Source organism: Echinops telfairi, unplaced genomic scaffold, assembly GCF_000313985.2.
Source record: "Echinops telfairi isolate 266 unplaced genomic scaffold, ASM31398v2 ScPeMD7_7469;HRSCAF=8507_0, whole genome shotgun sequence".
NCBI lineage: Eukaryota > Metazoa > Chordata > Mammalia > Afrosoricida > Tenrecidae > Echinops > Echinops telfairi.
Window position 1 is genome coordinate 30,887,555 of NW_022111372.1, and position 17,699 is coordinate 30,905,253.

Here is a 17,699-nt window from a genome sequence, read left to right on the forward strand (position 1 = left end):
AGCTTATTTTATTACATACATTCTGCATTCTAAGAACTAATAACTTCATATTGTAAACATTAAGCATACAGAGTTTAAATTCAAGGCCACATTTATATCGTTGATTGTCTCTCTTTGTGGTGTGTCTTTGGTTGGCCGAGATCAACTCGTAGTGTATAAATGCATAAGTTATATAATTATTATATAAAAAGGAGGAAAAACAAAAACCCACTGGCTTGGATACTTCATTCTGACAAACGCACAGCGTTCGCGTCTCGAGAAGGAAAACTGGAGCCCGCCTACCCCAAACGCCCAGGAGACTCCCAATTTCAGGAACCCAGATCGCCTCTGCCTTTATCCTGATGGAGAACAACACCCCCACGTATGGAGGAGGTCCTGAGGCTTCTTTTAAATATCAGACAATTCCAGTTACACCATTTTTTTTTTTTACAAACACACAAAGAACGAGATGCTTATTTCTGTTTCTGAATTCTACTCCTCCCTGTTCCTCCACGATGCTGCGTCTTCTCCCTTAACACTGGTTTGGTGTGTAACACTGATTACCGCGGTAAACTGCAAGTCTCGGTGACTCATGGTCACAGTCCCACCCTGTCCTACGTCCGGCCTCCCCTGTGGGAGCACTTTCTGTCTCCGTCTTTGCTGCCTCCTGCTCTGCTTCCCCTCCGGCCTTTGTCTACAATCACCCACGCGCGCTCGGTCCACATTCTGTGTCCCTCCAGATTGGCTCAAAGCTCCCGGTATCCTGGAATGGAGTCGGAAATTTGGGGTCTTCACAGTTGGAGAGAGCAGAGAGCTCCCCAGCAAATGCAAAGAAGCTGATTTCAACCAACACAGCCAACGCCAAGGAGTCCTTATCACTGTCCCTGGGCATGCCACAGTCTCTACTTTCCCTTGTTTCCAATATGTTCCCAGTTTTAAATACAGGTAGTTTTCCTTTGGCTTAAAAAAAAAAAGTCATGGTAAATGGTATGTTAAGTCAAACTTGTGTTATCGCTATTGCTTTAGTTGAATCCCAGTTTGCATTAGCAGGATTCCCAAGGCTGCTCTATGGAGTTTATACATGTCTTCAGACCACCTCCTTTGGCATGTTGTCCTTCCGACAGCTCGCTTCTACTTACAGTGTCCTTTGTGCGGTTGGTCCACTGGACATAAGGTCCATCTACATTATAGGTCTAGCATTCTTCCCCCCACCCCACCCCCCTCGGTAGTAAAACCTTAATGATTCCCGCCCTCTAAGAGCCCTAGGGAGTTCTCCCCCGGGGGCCTTCCCCAGCCCCACGCAACCTTTCTCCTTTCTGTCGAGGCACTTTGATTCAGGTTCTCCCAGAGTCTGTGGCAATTGGCTGGCGAATGTATGCTGTTGGGAAAGGCCTCCGACTGGTCTCTAGTAGTAAGTGCCCAGGTGAGAAGGCATATGGCTGGCTGGGAGCCTAGTGTTAGGGTAGATACCTCCAGTTGGTGAATTCCAGTAGGGGTTTGGGGCAGCAAAAAAACTAGATGATGTGACGGGTAGAGCTGGGGGGTGGGGGGCCACAAAGTTCATCTTCTGGGGGTGGGTGTGATAGGAGCCCATGTACGGGAGGTCTGAGGGGTACTTGTACAGCGAGGACTCAGGAGGGTGGGGCTGGAGGGCCTGCGCGATGCCGTGGAAGTCGAACTTGTAGGCGTAGCGCTTCCCGTGGACTTTGGTCATGATGTTCTTGTCGTAGTAGTAACGGAGGGCGCGGCTGAGTTTATCGTAGTTCATGTTGGGCTTGCTTTTCCGTTCTCCCCACCGCCGGGCCACCTCGTCGGGGTCTGTCATCTTGAACTCGCCGTTGGTGCCCTCCCAGGTGATGCAGTTGGAGTTGGAGCTGTCAGAGAGCAGCTCCAGGAGGAACTGCCAGAGTTGGATCTGTCCACTGCCTACGGAGGCCAGAAGGGAAAACAGACAGGGTGAGAGGGGGCCTGAGGGGAGGGCACGCATGCTTCCATCAGGGATGGACCTGGGTGCTCCAGGGAGGCCCACCCAGGACACCTTGGCCAGGTCCTCTACTCAACCTTCTTTCGGAGAAGGATGCTCAGGCTCAAGTCCAGCCAGAGGCACCTTGATCTCCGAGAAAGGCCTGGCGATCGATCTACTTCTGTAGAAGCAGCTGCTGGACACCCCTTAGAGCACAGTTCAACTTGGACACAAAGGGACATGGTTCTGTTTGTTTGCACTCCTCCCCCTCCCCCCACCCCCCACTCCCCACCCCCACCCCGGCTGGCAGTGGCGGCTTCTCTGTGGAGAGCTGCCCTTGGCTGAGCAGGAGCCCACAGCAGACATAGTCAGACCCAGGGGACCTCAGGGGGAACCAGCCAGGGCACTTACTCCTGCTTCAGAGGCCCCCACCCTGGACGCAAGCTGAAGGGTCCAGTTGAGGCCACTCGCCTTCTCCTGAGAACACACCCTTAATCAGGGTCTTTTGTCACTAGGGGGGAGTCCCCAGGTGGCACAGACAGATAAGCACATCACTAGTAACTCAGAAGAAAGGCCTCGCGATCGGCTTCACAAAGGCCCTAGCCTTGGAAGAGGAGCCCCGAGGGCACAGTGGGTGTGCATTGGGCTGCTGACCACCAGGTTGGCAGTTTGAACCCACCAGCCTCTCTGTGGGGAGCAGATGAGCCTTTCTACTCCCATAAAGAGTGACAGTCTCAGAATCCCAATGGGACCATTCTACCCTGCCCCACAGTGTCACTATGCGTCAGAATTGACTTGACGGCAGCGAGTTTGGTTTGAAAAACCGATGGAGCTCAGTTCTGCTCTGAAACACATGTGGTCCTCAACGGAATGGCGACTCTCAGTGGGTTGATTAATTTTGTTTTCCTTCTGTGCCCTGGGAACCTGACTTTAGGTCATGGACACTAGTGACCACTCAGCCCATCAGCCGGGTCTAAGTTCTTGATGATCTGCTGAGGATTCCCTACCAGGCACAAGCGCCCCCCACCTCTGACCTCGAGTGAGGGACCTGGGCCACCTGGTGTTTCAGGGCTGGGAGAGTTCGTTTTTCCTATTTTTGAGAGGCAGAACGTGCCACGGGATGGGTGGCAATAATGACTTCATGGCATTTATGTTGGCCAGGGTAAGTAACAATAATCATAGGGAAAGTCAGATTTAGGAAATGAACCCTAGAAATTTATGGGGGGGTGGGGAGAAGAGAATGGAAGTAAACACCGTTATTTTGAACATAACATTGTGCTGGCACTTGGCGGGCAATTCTGTCAAAACTTTTCCTGGAACAGAATTAACCCACGCAGAATGAGGAAGTTTAGAAAAAAACTGGCTCTGTTTCAAACCAGATCGCCCATTTCCAGTATTCAGGCAAAGGCATCGTAACGGAAATCCACATGTTGCTCTGGCGGGCCGCCGATGCCAGCTGGGCTCAGTAGCGGTTCCCCGAGAGCAACGGCAAAGCTGAGCCCCTGCAACCCCCAGGCGGAAGCAAAGGAGACCCTGGTTTGGTCAAAGAGCTCTCATCCAGCTGGAGGGCACAGCCAGAAGTCTCCTGATCCCACTGGCATATAGATACGGCTTTACGTTTTATTAAATCAGAACAGATCCAGGCACATCATTCCAGCAATTATGCTACAGTACGGCAGGATGGCTACGGCTCCCAGAAGTATGCAAAGATGGAGAGTAATACTGAGTCCCAGGACAGGTTAAGCTGTGTTGGGCAGATTCTAGAAGCTCCCGAATGCCAGCTACCGAGCTGTCCATGTGCTGTCAAGTCCCTGAAGTAGTGTCTCCAGCTTCTTAGCAGTGAAGACCGTTCATTATACTGTGAGCACATTCAGATGTGATCACGTGCCTAAACTCCAACTGGTAACCATTCAGAGACTTGGTGTAGAAAACGCAACTGTCAATGCTTTCCTTCTCAATCCTTCGTACTAGCTCCCTGCATGTAAGAGCCCTGGTGGCACAGTGGTTATGTGTTGGGCTGCTAACCACAAGGTCAGCAGTTCGAAATCACTAGCACTTTCTTGGGAAAAAGCAGCTTTCTACTGACTCCCTTAAGGAGTTACATTCTCAGTTCTACCCTGTCTTAGAGGGTTACTGGAGTCGGGATCTCGAGAGCAGCGAGTGTGGGGTTTTTGAGAGCTCCCTGAATGAAGCGTCCACCTTGTTTCCGCTCGGACTACATGGGAATGCTTGTGGATTCATCCATCCTGCAGCAATGTGAGAAAGAGCAGCCTTTCCTGAATATGTGACGGGAAAGCAATCACGTTTATGCTAACAATACATTTGAGATGGATTAACAGCTTGTAGCTCATTGCAACAGAGGCCTTGGCTTTGGGGGAACATATTTAAACTGTTCTCAATCAAGTTGTGCTGCCTCCCTCACATTTCGTTAATATGCAGAGTTTAGAAAAATGCAAGAATCGGTATGAGAAAACCATATGGTTTTAGTATGTATAGTGTAACCAAAGGATCACAATTTGAAAACAAACATTCCATCTCTGACCTGGGAATAGGAAAAGAACATGGATTGAGGATTTAACAGTCTAACATATGTTTCAATATAAATACATAGTTGTTTGAAAATAAATATTCAGTGTCAGCTTCCTCCCATAGAGAGAGCAATTTGGTACAAATATACAGGCCTTGTTCAACAGCCAAAGGGAGCACTTGATATCTATCCCAAAGCGTGGCATTACCTTCTAGCCAATTCTCCCTCACCCCTTTCCTTTCTACCCATGTGGAGGTGAGGAGCAGGGGACAGGAGTGGTCTCCTATTTCTCCAGCCTGGAGAACTACAGCACTGGGACCAGTGTTCACCGTGGGAAGCCCAAGCCCTGAGGGTGAACGAGTCCCTCGCTCACTGGACCGCTTCGCCCCTTAGCCCTGACGCCTCAGGGATCACGTCTGTCAGCCTGTCAAGGATCTATAGGAATGAGTCTTGTCAGCAGAATCTATCAGTTGGGAAACATGGGAACAAATTTGGAACGTCAACACCAGAGAGTGCTTGGGCAGCCAATTGTAAAATGTAATATGAGGTCAATTTCCTTAAGTGTTAGGCTAGTGTTCACAACAAACATGCACCCCATTGTAGGTGTTCTCCCTAGGCGAGAATTCTCCAACACTAGCTGCCACTCAGTAGACTCCCACTCGGGGTGGTACCATGTGTCAGGATAGGGCTGTGCTCCACAGCGGTGCATGGGCTACAACCCACAGGGACCCCATGGATTGCAGAGTGAGGGCCACTTGCTCCCGCACTAGCCTCACAACCGTTCCCATGTTTAAGCCCACTGGGGCGGCTGCAGTGTCCATCCATCTTGTGGAGGGACACTCTTCCTCTGACTGACCCTCGACTTTACCATGTACAATGTCGAGACCAGTCCTATCAAGACTGGTTCAAATGACAATGTGAGCGTGTGTGCTACACACACACACACACACACACACACACACAAAGGGGGCTTCAAAATGTTTGTGGGGAAATTGAATGTTTCTGAACTTTTTGAAGCGCTCTCGTGTGTGTGTGTGTGTGTGTGTGTGTGTGTGTGTTGTACGTAGGTGCACTCACATATGTCTGGCACCCCAGGCACAGTAGAATGGAACGCTGCCTGCTCCTGTGCAGCTCAAGATCTGACTGCGTGGTTTTCATCCACCCATTTTTTACCTGTAGATCCAGGCCTTGCTGCCTAGCCCGTCTTGGTCTGGAAGCGCTACTAAAATCTGCTCAACATCCCACCAATAATGAATGCCTCCTCTCGCCGAGGGATCAAACCTGGGTCTCCAGTACAGAAGGTGAGCATTGCCCCACTGCAATACCACTGACACACACACACACACACACACACACACACACACACACACACACTCTCTCTCTCTCTCTCTCTCTCTCTCTCTCTCTCTCTCTCCCCCTCCCCCCCCCATTTCTTCTCTCTACCACACACAGGCTGGGGGTGCTGGGCTTTAAAGTACGGGGCTGCTCACCACAAGGTTGGTGGTTCAAACCCACCAGTCACTCTGTCTGTGGGAGTGAGATGGCGCCGTTTGCTCCCATAAAGATTTAGTCTCAGAATCCCTATAACTCAGGTGGATTTGCTGGCAGTAGGAATATCAGTGTACAGAAAAGGATTGTCCGTTAGCCAGCTGGAGGAGTGGAAGGGCCAGGTGATGCTTGTCTGGCTTGGCTTCTTTCCACTCATCTCCAGCCCCCCGGACACTAAAATAGTTAAACTGGCTGAGCTGCCTTCCTTCCTGTCCCCAAGGTCCCCACTCACTGACTGTCCTCTTGTCTCCAAGCTTCATCAAGGGGAGTGTAGGGCAAGAGAATAAAAACAGACTTTGAAGAAAATTAAGTTAGGGTTCAGATATTACCTCCTCCTTTTCATTGGCCGTGAAACTCAGGGGAAGTTACTTAACTTCTCTGAACCTCTGATTGCCCTTTGGTAGGCTGGACAATGGCCTTGCAGGGGTGTGGTGAGGACAGAGGAGGCTACAGACTCAGCCCTGGCCAGGGCTTCTGAGGAGCAGGGCCAGAAAAACCCCAAACTCACTGCCATCAAGTCGATGTGGACGCAGAGCAATCCCACAGGACATGGTAGGCCTGTCCCTGTGTCTCTGAGACTGTACCCCTTGATGGGCATAGAATGCCTCCTCTTTCTCCCCCGAGGAGCAGGGAGTGTTTATTTCATATTATTTATTAACCTGCTCAGGTGTTTGTGCGTCCAACCCTTTTCTCATTGATTCTGAGCAGCACTGCTAAATCTGATTCCTGAGCCACAGCTGCTAAGGTCAGTGCAGCGGCAGTGAAGTGTGTCAATGAATCCCAGTGACCCCTTCGAACAATATGCTGCCTCTGGTTCCATGCAACCCCGATGATCGGTTATGGGTCAGCTCAGTGCATTCGGGTTTTCAATAGCTGATTCTAGGGACTAGATTCCCAGGCCTTTCTTCCAGGCCCATTCTAGTCTACAAGTTCCACTGACAAGCCTCCATGGAAAGGCAGCTCCTATAATGAATGCCCTGGCATTGGCCAGGAATAAAAGCTGCTTCCCCAGCCTAGAAGGCCAGAATTCTACCACTGAACCCCTAAAATCCCTCATGACTGTCAACAGTGATCTCAAAGCATAAAAATAATTTCTATTTGACTGATGGTGGTGGCAGTCATGAATGCAAAGCTGGACATAGGTGTGAGAAGAGATCAAGGACTGAGAAGACCTGGCCAAGCAGCTAGGGTCTCATGTCTTAAAACCAGCACTGGTGTCATGCCCAGTTACACATCTGTCTCTCCACTGGAAAGCAAGCACCTTGCTATCAGGGACCCTGTCTTGCTATTCCTGCATCCATTCGTTGGACAAATCATTATGAAGCACCTGGTCTAGGCCCTGGACTGGAGAGACCATTAAACACTCACTGCTAGCTGCTCAGTTGCTTAAAAATTACGTATTCTATTAATTAGCATCAGCAAAGATTTAGATGTCAACGATGCTGGGGCTCTATAACAATGCCATTACATGTTCTCAACGTATAGATTCCGTTGCGGGGATAGATACAAACTGAATCCGAATCTTTTCGGTTTCCAAGCCAATTCTGGCATCAATGTTTAGGAAATATAGAATCCAGCTTGGACTTGCAATATGCCTGGGACAGCTTGGCACTTGGATATGCTGCTGAGAACATGCAACATATGCTGTGAATTTCTGAAGCCAGTGTCAGCACAGCTGGTTCTGATCTGACCGCAAACAAATAAAACCATTTGGCCCTGAAACGTGAGGACAGGTGATGCTCCCTGGCAAGAATTCACCGATTCGCAATCTTCACTCTCTCCTGGCACATAGGTCCAGAAACTTGGGATGGAAAGCTTTCGTTTTGTTGTTTGAATTAAAAGCCCTCCTTCTCAAAACAGTTGGCATGCTCTCTGTCAAAGCTAAAATTTGCATGTATCTGTGGCCCCAAGTTTTCCACAGAGGCAAATAATCCCGCGAGATTGGCCTAAAACGAAAATGTATTTTCTGCCACGATTTAAAAAAATAATAATTACATGGGGGAAAAAAAGGAAAGATAATGGGTTTTGTGTAAGATACTTCTCACCCACACAAGTTTATTTTATTGAGCGGCTATTTTAAAAACAGCACATTTGTTCGGACTGAAGCCCCAGCAGCAGCATCTCACCTGGATTTGCAAGGCGGCTACTTGTTGGTCCAAGAATCTGGTAAGGATCTGTAGTAGAGGAGAAGACAGTCAAATCACAATCGCAGACCATCACTCGGTTTAATGTGACCACAGACCTAATGTTGATTCAATGCGTGTCCAGATTTAGATGCTGAAACATCACCCCCTCTTGCAATGGCCAATTCTGTGTATCAACTTGACTGGGCTATGATTCTTAGTGGTTTGGCTCAAAACTAGACTGGTTACTGTTCATGGTTGGTGTGATAGAATGTAATCACTTTCCATACTGTAGTCTAATGTACGGTGAAACCTTTAAGATCCGGGACTCCACAGGACTGTCTTGGTTTTCCAGGTCTTATGGATTTTCTGCTCTTGGCTGTGCAGGTAGACCACCTTTCTATCACTCTCTATTAGTAGGCAATATTTACATTTTCCTTCTCTCATAGGTTTCTGCCCTCCACAGGTATGGCCTGCCTCCAGACTATCAGGAGTTATTTTAACAGAACTGTCTCTCTCTCTCTCTCTCTCTCTCTTTCTCTCTCTCGTCTTGGGCTAAGGATCTTGAGATGCCAGCCTACAGAGAACTCCATCCTGCAATCTGACCTACAGATTTTGAACTTGAAAGCCCCCGCCCAATCCTGTGACCCAGCAAGGGCCATCTCCTGTTTGCCACCTGACTGATGGGTTTGGGGTTTGGAAGGCACCGCAATCCTGTGAGGCAATCCTTCAAAATAAATGTCTCTTTCTCTTTAGACAAGAGAGCAGAGAATCCTCCTACACCTTACTCCCAGTCCATTCTCTGTATTAGACGCCACCAAGGACTGGGCCCCAGGGCAGGCATCAGCTGTGCTGTTCACCTCACTGACATTACCCACCTCCCCCTGCATTTCCTTGTCGAAAAGGGCCCAGGTGCCTCTCCAAAAGATATGCTGACGTCTCACCCTCTGAGTGTGGCTCTGATTGGAAATCATAAGGTCTAGGTTAGATGCTATGAGGTAAGATGAGGTCATATGGACTAAGGTGTTTTCTAGGCCTCTACAACTGGTGGCCTTGTTGAAAAAGGAGGAGAGGGAGAGACATCCATCCATCTAACGCCCAGGATCACCTGCTGTCTTCAGCAGCTAGGAGAGAGAGCTGGGAAAGAGTCTCCTGCAAAGGAGTCAGCATGACTGACACCGGTTAGCCTCCAGACCATGAGACCATATATTTCTGTTGCTCTGTGCCACCTAGGCGGTAGCATGCTCCTATGGCGGGCCTACGTGGTGACTGCTGGTGCACCTTGGGCATGAGCTAAACTGAAGAAAACCAAGAGATGGCAGAGCAGCAGCCCAGGTGTCCACGCTGCCTACATGCAACCAAAATTGCTGTTGCACACTGACAACGCGGGCTTCAGAAATGGGTTAGGAAAATCTGAAGCCAACCCGCTGCAGCAGACGATGGCTGTCTCCCCATTTTCTGCATGTCATCAAGACGACAAGATAACATCCATTTCACCCTAAAAGTAAATCAAATCACTTTAGCAATGCCCCCCTGAGTCCCTTTCTCCTCTAATGGCCGTCTGGGGGGCTTGAGAAACCCACCTAACTGAGGACGCTGGTCTTCCGTTTTGGGCACTGTAGAAGGCGATGGCTGAGCAGCTGAAAAATCCAAAAGCGAAAAGAGACAATTATGAGTCATATTGGGCTACTGGGCTCTGATGCTGTTGTACAATCTTTCCAGCGTTTAATTTGGTCATTAATCCTTTTTATTGTTTTATGGTGAATTGAATGAAGGTTCACAGAGCAAATCACTTTTCCATTCAAACAATTCACAGTTGTTGTCTTTTCCCCCCCATGTCATTGATTGCAATCCCCACAATGTAACATCTCCTATCCAACTTCCTCCCCGTGTTTCCTCTTTCCAGTCCTCTTTCCAGCCTCACCCTCCCTGCCTTTACAACTTCCTTCTTGGGCAAAGGCTGCCCTTTTGATCTGAAAGAATTGATGATTCTAAGGAGCGCATAATGTTACTGTTTATCTTATTGGTTCAGCTGAAAATTGAGCCTTGGGGTAAGATCAGTTTCGGGTCTGAGAGGTGACTAAGGGCCATAGTCAGTCTTTGTCCAACCAGTAACTCTCGTCTTTTTATGATAGAGTTTGCTTCCACAGTTTTCTCCCCCTCTCTCTAAGACCCTCTAATATGATCCCTTTCACAGTGATCAGTATAGTAGCCAAGCACCGTCTAGTTCCGCTCTGGAAGCTCAGGATTAATTTGTTTCCGAGCGGGTTCTGCTTTCTCCACTTGTCTTTGCTCCAGACTGGGGCAGATCTATGGGTGCAATTTAGAGGGCTACGCATAAGCTCTTAGGAGCCCTGGTGGCATAGTGTTTATGAGTTGGGCTGCAACCCACGTGGTTGGCAGTTTGAAAACAATAGCAGCTCCTATGGAGAGAGACTGGGCTTTGTTCTGCCACAAACAATTACAGTCTAAGAAACCCGCAGGGGTCGCTAGGAGTCAGCACTGACTTGATGGCAGTAAGTTTGTTTGGGTTTTCATAAGCTTTTAAGACCCAAGTCACTACCCAGTGCGTTTAAAGCACTGTCTTTATGCACTGTGCTCAGCCGACTGATCTTGGTATCCCACAAGAATAACCTTTTGAACCTAGTAAGAAGAACCTTAGGGCAGAGGGAAAAAAATGTCCTTTCAGAGTAAAACCAAATATAAACATGGTAACAAAATAGGATACTTTTCATTATTTTATGTTTCATGTATACCACACATATTTTTAAAAAAAACCTTGAGGTGGCTCTGATGCAGATTAAAGTAAAGTATAATGTGAAATGAACAGATAACGGGAAACCACCAGAAAAAAAAAAAAGGATCCTGGTGGCTTCACAGCCAGCGTGAAGGAAACCACCAGTCAGCTCATCTGCACACAAACATTGCACGAGCCAATCATTTATCCACACTGGAGGGAACGCAATCCTTCATTTCTTTTGCACCGTGAATGTCAGTCTGACTCTACACGAGAAAGAATTGCAGATATACTTTGTGGTTAGTGGGACACATCCATCACGTGTTAGCAAAACACAGACAAACTATACAGACAACTATTACTCCATCAACATTTATCCATTGCCCATGGTACACCCACTCAAGGCACTAGGAGCCCGCACTGTACCTTTTGACTGGGGTGTAGGGTGGCCATGACCAGTCCAGGCTGACCTCCTGGGTGGTTCATATGGTAAATCTGTGAAGACATAGAAAATTGACTAAAAAAATTGATCACACTATCTTGATGATAGACAGTTTTTTAATGTGTTTATTAGAATAAATATTATACAGGAATTCTCATTAATTCAAGGAAATATTTACCTGGGCTTCACTAACTTTGCATTTTCCTTACAAATTATAATTTTTAATATTTGCTGGAAAGTCCTGATTTTTCACCTAAACCCACTTGGACAAATTCCCCGAGAGCTTGCGGACTCTTCTAGAGTAGTTTCTGACCATTGACCATGATGAGAATCGAAAGGTGCTTACTATCTGATTTGTCCAACTTCAGACAGGAACTGATCTAAATCCATGCCTTTGCTATCTCTGGAACTCACCCAAGACAGAACCCACTGATTGATGGATCAACCAACTGACAGCTTCTGGTTTGCGGTCTATCCTTAAATCCACCAAACAGCACATTCATGCTCCTTTCCTCCTGGGAAACTGTGGCTGCCCTTTTATCCCATTCATTGCCAGCTGCCTCTATGGGCTACCCCCTCATTTCCTTTATACGTCCACCCAACTATATTCAATTGCTCTGAACTCATCTAATTCATCTTCCAGACAAATGACTATTTCCTTTTCTTCCTTAAACGAATTTAGAATTTCTCTAAAATCAATTGCATTAAAGAAGTTACAGAGCCATGGCACTATTGGTCCCACAACATGTTAACCGTGACCATCAGAGCATAAGCAAAAAACAGCAATTTCCTTTCACTTAGGCATCCTTTGTCCCTTACACCTTCACCTCATTTTTACAAAAACAAACTTAATAACCAGATTTTCATTTCCTTCCATGAGAGCTCAATTAGTGACCATCAAGGATCAAAGCCATTTCTGGTGATCTATTCCGGAAGATTCAGCCACCGAAAATCCTATGGGATTTCCTGTCTCCTCTGCCACCTCTGGGATCCTCATGAGTTGGAATCAACTGTGCAGCAAATGAACTGGATTAGAAATCAATTCAGATTCATTTCAAAACATACCCCGAAACATTATTCCATATTCTTACTACCTATTGCACACAAAAAAGCTATTTCTCTATGTGGTCTTCTCCGGAAATGGGATCAGTGCTAGCATTCTTGCCTTCCATGAAGGTGACCTGGGTTGGATACCTAGTCAATGCACCTCATGTGCACCTATCTGTCTGTCGATGGAGGTTTGTATGTTCCTGCGATACTGAACCAGGCTTCACCAGAGCTTCTAGAAGAAGATGGACTAGGAAGAAAGACTGGTGATCAACTCCTCAGACAATAAAACCCTATGGATCATAATACTCTGATCTGTCACCTGATCATGGTAAGGCGAAGGGTCGCGCAGCAGTGGGTTCCACTGAGCATGGGCTGTCCATGAGTCTGGGCTGGCTCAACCACAGCTAACGAGAACACTATACAGCCGCATTACAGCATCTCTTCCTACCCATGTTCTTCTTGGCTGTGTGGGCCTTAATTCAATGCCATGTGACATTCTGAGTCAGCAAAGGTCGAAGCCAGAGACGGCCATATCGCATTTGCTTGCACCTTGCAATATGGGCTTTCTGAGGTGAGAGAACGCAGACGTTTGGTCCACATCCTCGTGTCTGAAAAGGTGGTCTATGGATCAGCAGCATCGACAACAGCTGGGAGGCTGGGAGAAAGGCAAAGTCAGTTCTACCCAGGGTCACCAGAGTAGGACTGTGCTCCCTAGAGTTTTCAGACCTCGATCTCCAGGCCTTTCTTCCACGCTACTTCCAGGTGAAGTTATCCTTCTAATTGTTTGCACAGCAGTCGAGAGCATTTATTCAGTCTCTGCATCATCACCCAAGGACTCTGTCCCAAACATTAAAGTGTGAGAAGCCATGGCTCAGAAACTTCCATGGCTTTCGCAAGGGTATTTGTGTTCCCACAGATACCAGTTTCAGAAATGTTATCTAGTGTGTGAATGCAAACGAAAACCACTTGAAAGAATTCAAGATCGAGTGTTTTTACTCCGAGCATCATGACAGACTAGTGGCAAGCATGAGGAGGTCCCTCAGCTACTACCTTGAACAGCAGCAAATGTGAGTGGGGAAAGTTAAACATCAGGATACTACTAGAAAAATATTTTGAATCTCACTCTTCAGAAAATCCTTACCTTGTTAGCCCAATGTGACACCCTGCCTTGAAAGGGTGTCAGAGACAAACCACCACCAAACTCAGTTTTATTTTTAGCCACAAGGTTGAGATGTTTATATGAACAATGATTAGCATGTTCATAAACATACTGCTATGGCAGATAAGGGCATTTTTGTTTTTATTCAAGGAATGCTGTCCAATGTTTCCTTATCGCTACCTATCACATGCTGGGGAGCCCAGCCCCCTTCCTGTGGGACAGAACGTTGGAAGTGTTGGACTGAGCTCTGCTGAGAAGACAATCGGGGTGACCTCTTTAGCAGCTACATCAACTCCGAGCAGAGAGAGTTTTCAGCAATTCTAAGTTTGGGCTGCAATCCCCGGGGGGTGTTGCTTAGCTGCTCACCCACCACGGCTCCTTTGTGTCAGGCCACCCAGACGTACACTGGCAGCAAAGCCTGGTGATCGATCTCCTGCTTGTCGATCAGCCACTGAAAATTCTCAAGGAGCAGAGCTCTACTCTGATGCACACGGGGTCCCATGAATCAACGTCAACTTGAAGGGTAACTAGTTTGGTTGGCTCCTTGGCTGCGTGAGCACTTCGTACTCTGTGTATTTTCGTTTTCTGTTGATGGGAGAGCATATGGCTTTTCACAAAAGCACGTTTTACATGGACTGTCTGGTGACCACTTCAACACTGCCGTCTCATCGAAGGGGGTCCTGAAGTTGACAAGAACAGGATTAAAGGTTCCCTCAGTTGCCCCCAGAGCTGCCTGTAAAACCCTCCACCAGAGGCCTGGGGATCTGTTGACATTCTGTGTTCCCTCGCTCTGCTTAGGTTTGCAGCGCTCTGCGCTACATGACGGGCAGAGGAAGGGGAGAGTTTGCAGCCAGTTGCTATGATACAGACGTTCCCCTGCACCTAGTGATGGAGAGCCCTGGGGCAGCTGCACTCTCTGGCTGTGGGTGGTGGGTGGCACTGCACAGCTCTAAGGTGCAAGCTCCAATGCCTACACCAGTTCCATACGATCCTGCACAAGTCCCAAAATGCAACAGCTTCAAGTAGAAGTGAACCCTGCCGATGCGGGCTCCACTCCCCCGGCTCTTCTAATAACACCTTGGAATCATATGATGGCACACAGGTTGCCATGGTGATTAAGGAACGGATGGAGTTCTAGAATGTCCTCCTTGAGACAGACCAGCATCTGTACACAAACTGTTCCCAAGAAAGCACGTAGGAGATACAACATGAGGTCAAAAAGCTGCCGGGAGGTTTGTGTGCATCAGACTCACTTCACCCCAACACTTCCCAGGGCCGTGGCTGCAAAGGGCATGTGTGCAGCAGAGATGAAGGGTCCCACAGCAACCACCCGGGCAAAACATGACACTGTAAAGTCATGCTCCTAAAACATGCAAGTAGAATGACATCTCCAGTGATGACATGCTGCAGAGGAGGACAGACTGGTTCAGATTCTACATCAACAAAGGGGAGTGAGTTTTGCATCAGAAAGACTTAGGAACGAGTAAAAGGAATACGCGGGGGAAGAAGAGGCACGACGGCCTGAACAAAGGGAGAGGCTGTCCATTAGCGGGTTGTCTGTAGAGGTGCTGAAAGCGCCCTGGAAGCACAGTGGTGAAGAGCTCAGCTGCTAAACGCAAGGCTGGTGGCGAGCGTCCACCCAGTGGCCCACGGCAGAAAGCCCCGCTGATGGGCTCCTGTGAAGATGCAAGCCTAGGAAACACCATGGGGCAGCTCTGCACTGTGAATTCAGGTCAACGGAGCTGAAAATGAATGGGCTCTTAGCAACAGCAAGGTCCCGAAACAAGGTTGGCCCACTGTCAAGTCACAAGGCACAGCACTCCATGACCAGACGACTAGAGCAGGTGAAAGCGGGTGAGCCAATCGGGAAGTTCTGTGGTGAGAAGGAGAGAAACGAAAAAGGATAAAAGGGAAACAACTAAAGGGAACAATACGGTAGCTTGGAAGGAAGCACAGCCCCGGTGGGTAGTGAAGCCAAAAAAGGAGGAGGAGGAAGCAGGGGAAGGACCTGGTGAGCAGAGTGATGGGGAGCGGTGGGGACTCCACAGAAAGGCTGGGAGTCCTTGTTTAACTGGAACTAGCAAAACGAAAACTGCTGGGCTGCTCCCATCAAAGACTTCATGACGGAATAGCTGCCCTAAAGAAGGTACAAACTCTGGCTTAAAAACAGACCTTCCCGAGGGCCTTGGCTCACTTCAGTGTCAGCTCACTGATACTAACCAGGATTCCATGTTCCCCTAGCACGCAGAATTGGCATGGAGATCATGGGCAGCCAAACCTGAGTGTGGGGGAACAGAAACCCTGGGTTCCCTCTCAGAGGACTCAGCATGAGTCAACTACGACTTCTGAAAGTAGACAACTACTGACCCAGGGGTGTAGTCAGATTCCCAGCAACCCCTTCGCTCTCATGCAGCACCAGCAATCAGTGACTGTGACGACAGCCACTCCTTCCGAGTCATCGCAAAGATCTCCGTGTACAGGTATAGGTTTTTGCATGTACAGGAACATTCCTTGTAGGCTGACATAAGGATGAGCTTAAAGCCATGAAAGACCCACGGCCTGTAAATACGAGGGTAAGTCAAAAAGCATCGCTACTGGGGTTCTAGCTCATACATGCGTGGCTTCATTCCAAAGGAGACGTGTTTAAACCTGCCTCAGGGATCTGTGGATGGCCACAGGCAAGTTCTCTCGGTAACACACTTATCTTACTCTCATTACAGTGCCTTCAGAGAAAGGTTCAATACAAAGAGTGGTGTGGTAGTTACAAAATCTGTTGTCAATATGAGAGTTAGGAGACGGGGTGGAGTGTAGCCTGTCAATCAGGTCACAGTTTGATGACCTCCTTTGGAGCTGCTAAGGCGATAAATCGCTCACTGGAGGCAGGAGACAGGCTCACTTCCTGGGAGGTATTGCAGCTGACAAGACACATGGAGCTAGGCTAGTGCCCTGATCTGGAGGAGCCACGTGGAGACCCCTGCCAGCGCTGAGATGCTTACAATGCCACTGGATCCACAAGACTTCCCACCCACTGGCCTGTGATCTTCTTCCATTTCATGTATTTCGTGAGTCTGAAAAGGACTTTATAGATTGGTATTGGATATATGGGCTAATATCAGACTTATGGACTCGATCTGGACTAGAATGGGATGCTGTGGGGCATGTTGGGGGAAATTCCAAAGACGTAAGTAATCTTGATAGGTTTTCACAAAGTCACAGAATTTACTATGGAGAAAGTTTAACTGAAAATTTCATTGGTGAGAAGAAAACCAGGAAGCTTCTGTTATGGAAGGGTTTTTTTTTTCTATTGTAAGAGTACACCTGCTCATTCTCTGTGGGTAGTAAGGGCTGTTTATGAGAATGTCACTGGAAAGCTTATCACTTCCACCCACTCTACAGCCCTGATCTTGGCCCCCAGACATCCCCACCCCCGACCTCAAAGGACCTTTAAAAGGAACACAATTTGAGTCCGTGGAGAATGCCAAAACAACCACTGTCATGCGGGTTAATCGAACAGCACAAGAGTCTTCAGGGGCAGGTTGGTGGCATGGAAAGAGCACCTTCAGAAGCATATAGATTTTGATGGAGGATACATCAGGAAACGATAGCTTCAAATCTTGGTATTTTTGTTTAATAAAGGTCTCTATTATTTTGTAGCAATACTCTACATCTCCAAATTCAAATCCCTAAATATGACAAAGCCAATAATTCCATGGTTTTCTCAGACTGATTTAAATTCTATGATTCAGATATTAATCTTTGCATCTCGCTTCCAAATCAAAATCATATAAATTGAGTTTCAGAAACATACATGGCGAATAACAGAAGAACTCAGAACCTGTTCAGATCACACTCAAAGGACAGGCGCATGCAGTGACGCAAGCTTGGTTTGGATGAGCCCCCCTGCTTCCCTGGCTGTAGCACAGGTGAGCGTCCTATCAGTCTTCTCAAGCATACTGTACATGCTACCAGCCCCTCAATCCCACCATTTCCTGTAGTGTGCAAGAAGCCGTTCTGGGAACCAGAACTACAAGGCACCTCCTCCGAAAACAAACAGCCCTTGCCAAACATTTTATAGAGAGCTTTTACATATTTAAACATATGAAAGGACACGTTTACATTTATCTCAAAAAGGAGGGTTGGCACCCTTTCCATAACTTACCTGTTTTCCTGA

At 47.9% G+C, this 17,699-nt stretch overlaps 1 protein-coding gene across 5 annotated transcripts in view; it reads right to left on the minus strand.

Annotated features, from left to right (window-relative positions):
* Nucleotides 1-1,209: 1,209 nt before the first annotated feature.
* The window catches only part of ERG (ETS transcription factor ERG), a 147,866-nt gene continuing 131,376 nt past the window's right edge, over nt 1,210-17,699 (minus strand). For all 5 annotated transcript variants that reach the window (XM_045284909.1, XM_045284908.1, XM_004696930.2 and 2 more), the window contains 4 exons: nt 11,304-11,372; nt 9,724-9,780; nt 8,144-8,191; nt 1,210-1,905 (listed from right to left, as the gene is read on the minus strand). In XM_045284909.1, coding sequence (XP_045140844.1) covers nt 1,385-1,905; nt 8,144-8,191; nt 9,724-9,780; nt 11,304-11,372 — 695 coding nt within the window. In that variant the 3' untranslated portion in view covers nt 1,210-1,384. The remainder of the gene's footprint in view (nt 1,906-8,143; nt 8,192-9,723; nt 9,781-11,303; nt 11,373-17,699) is intronic.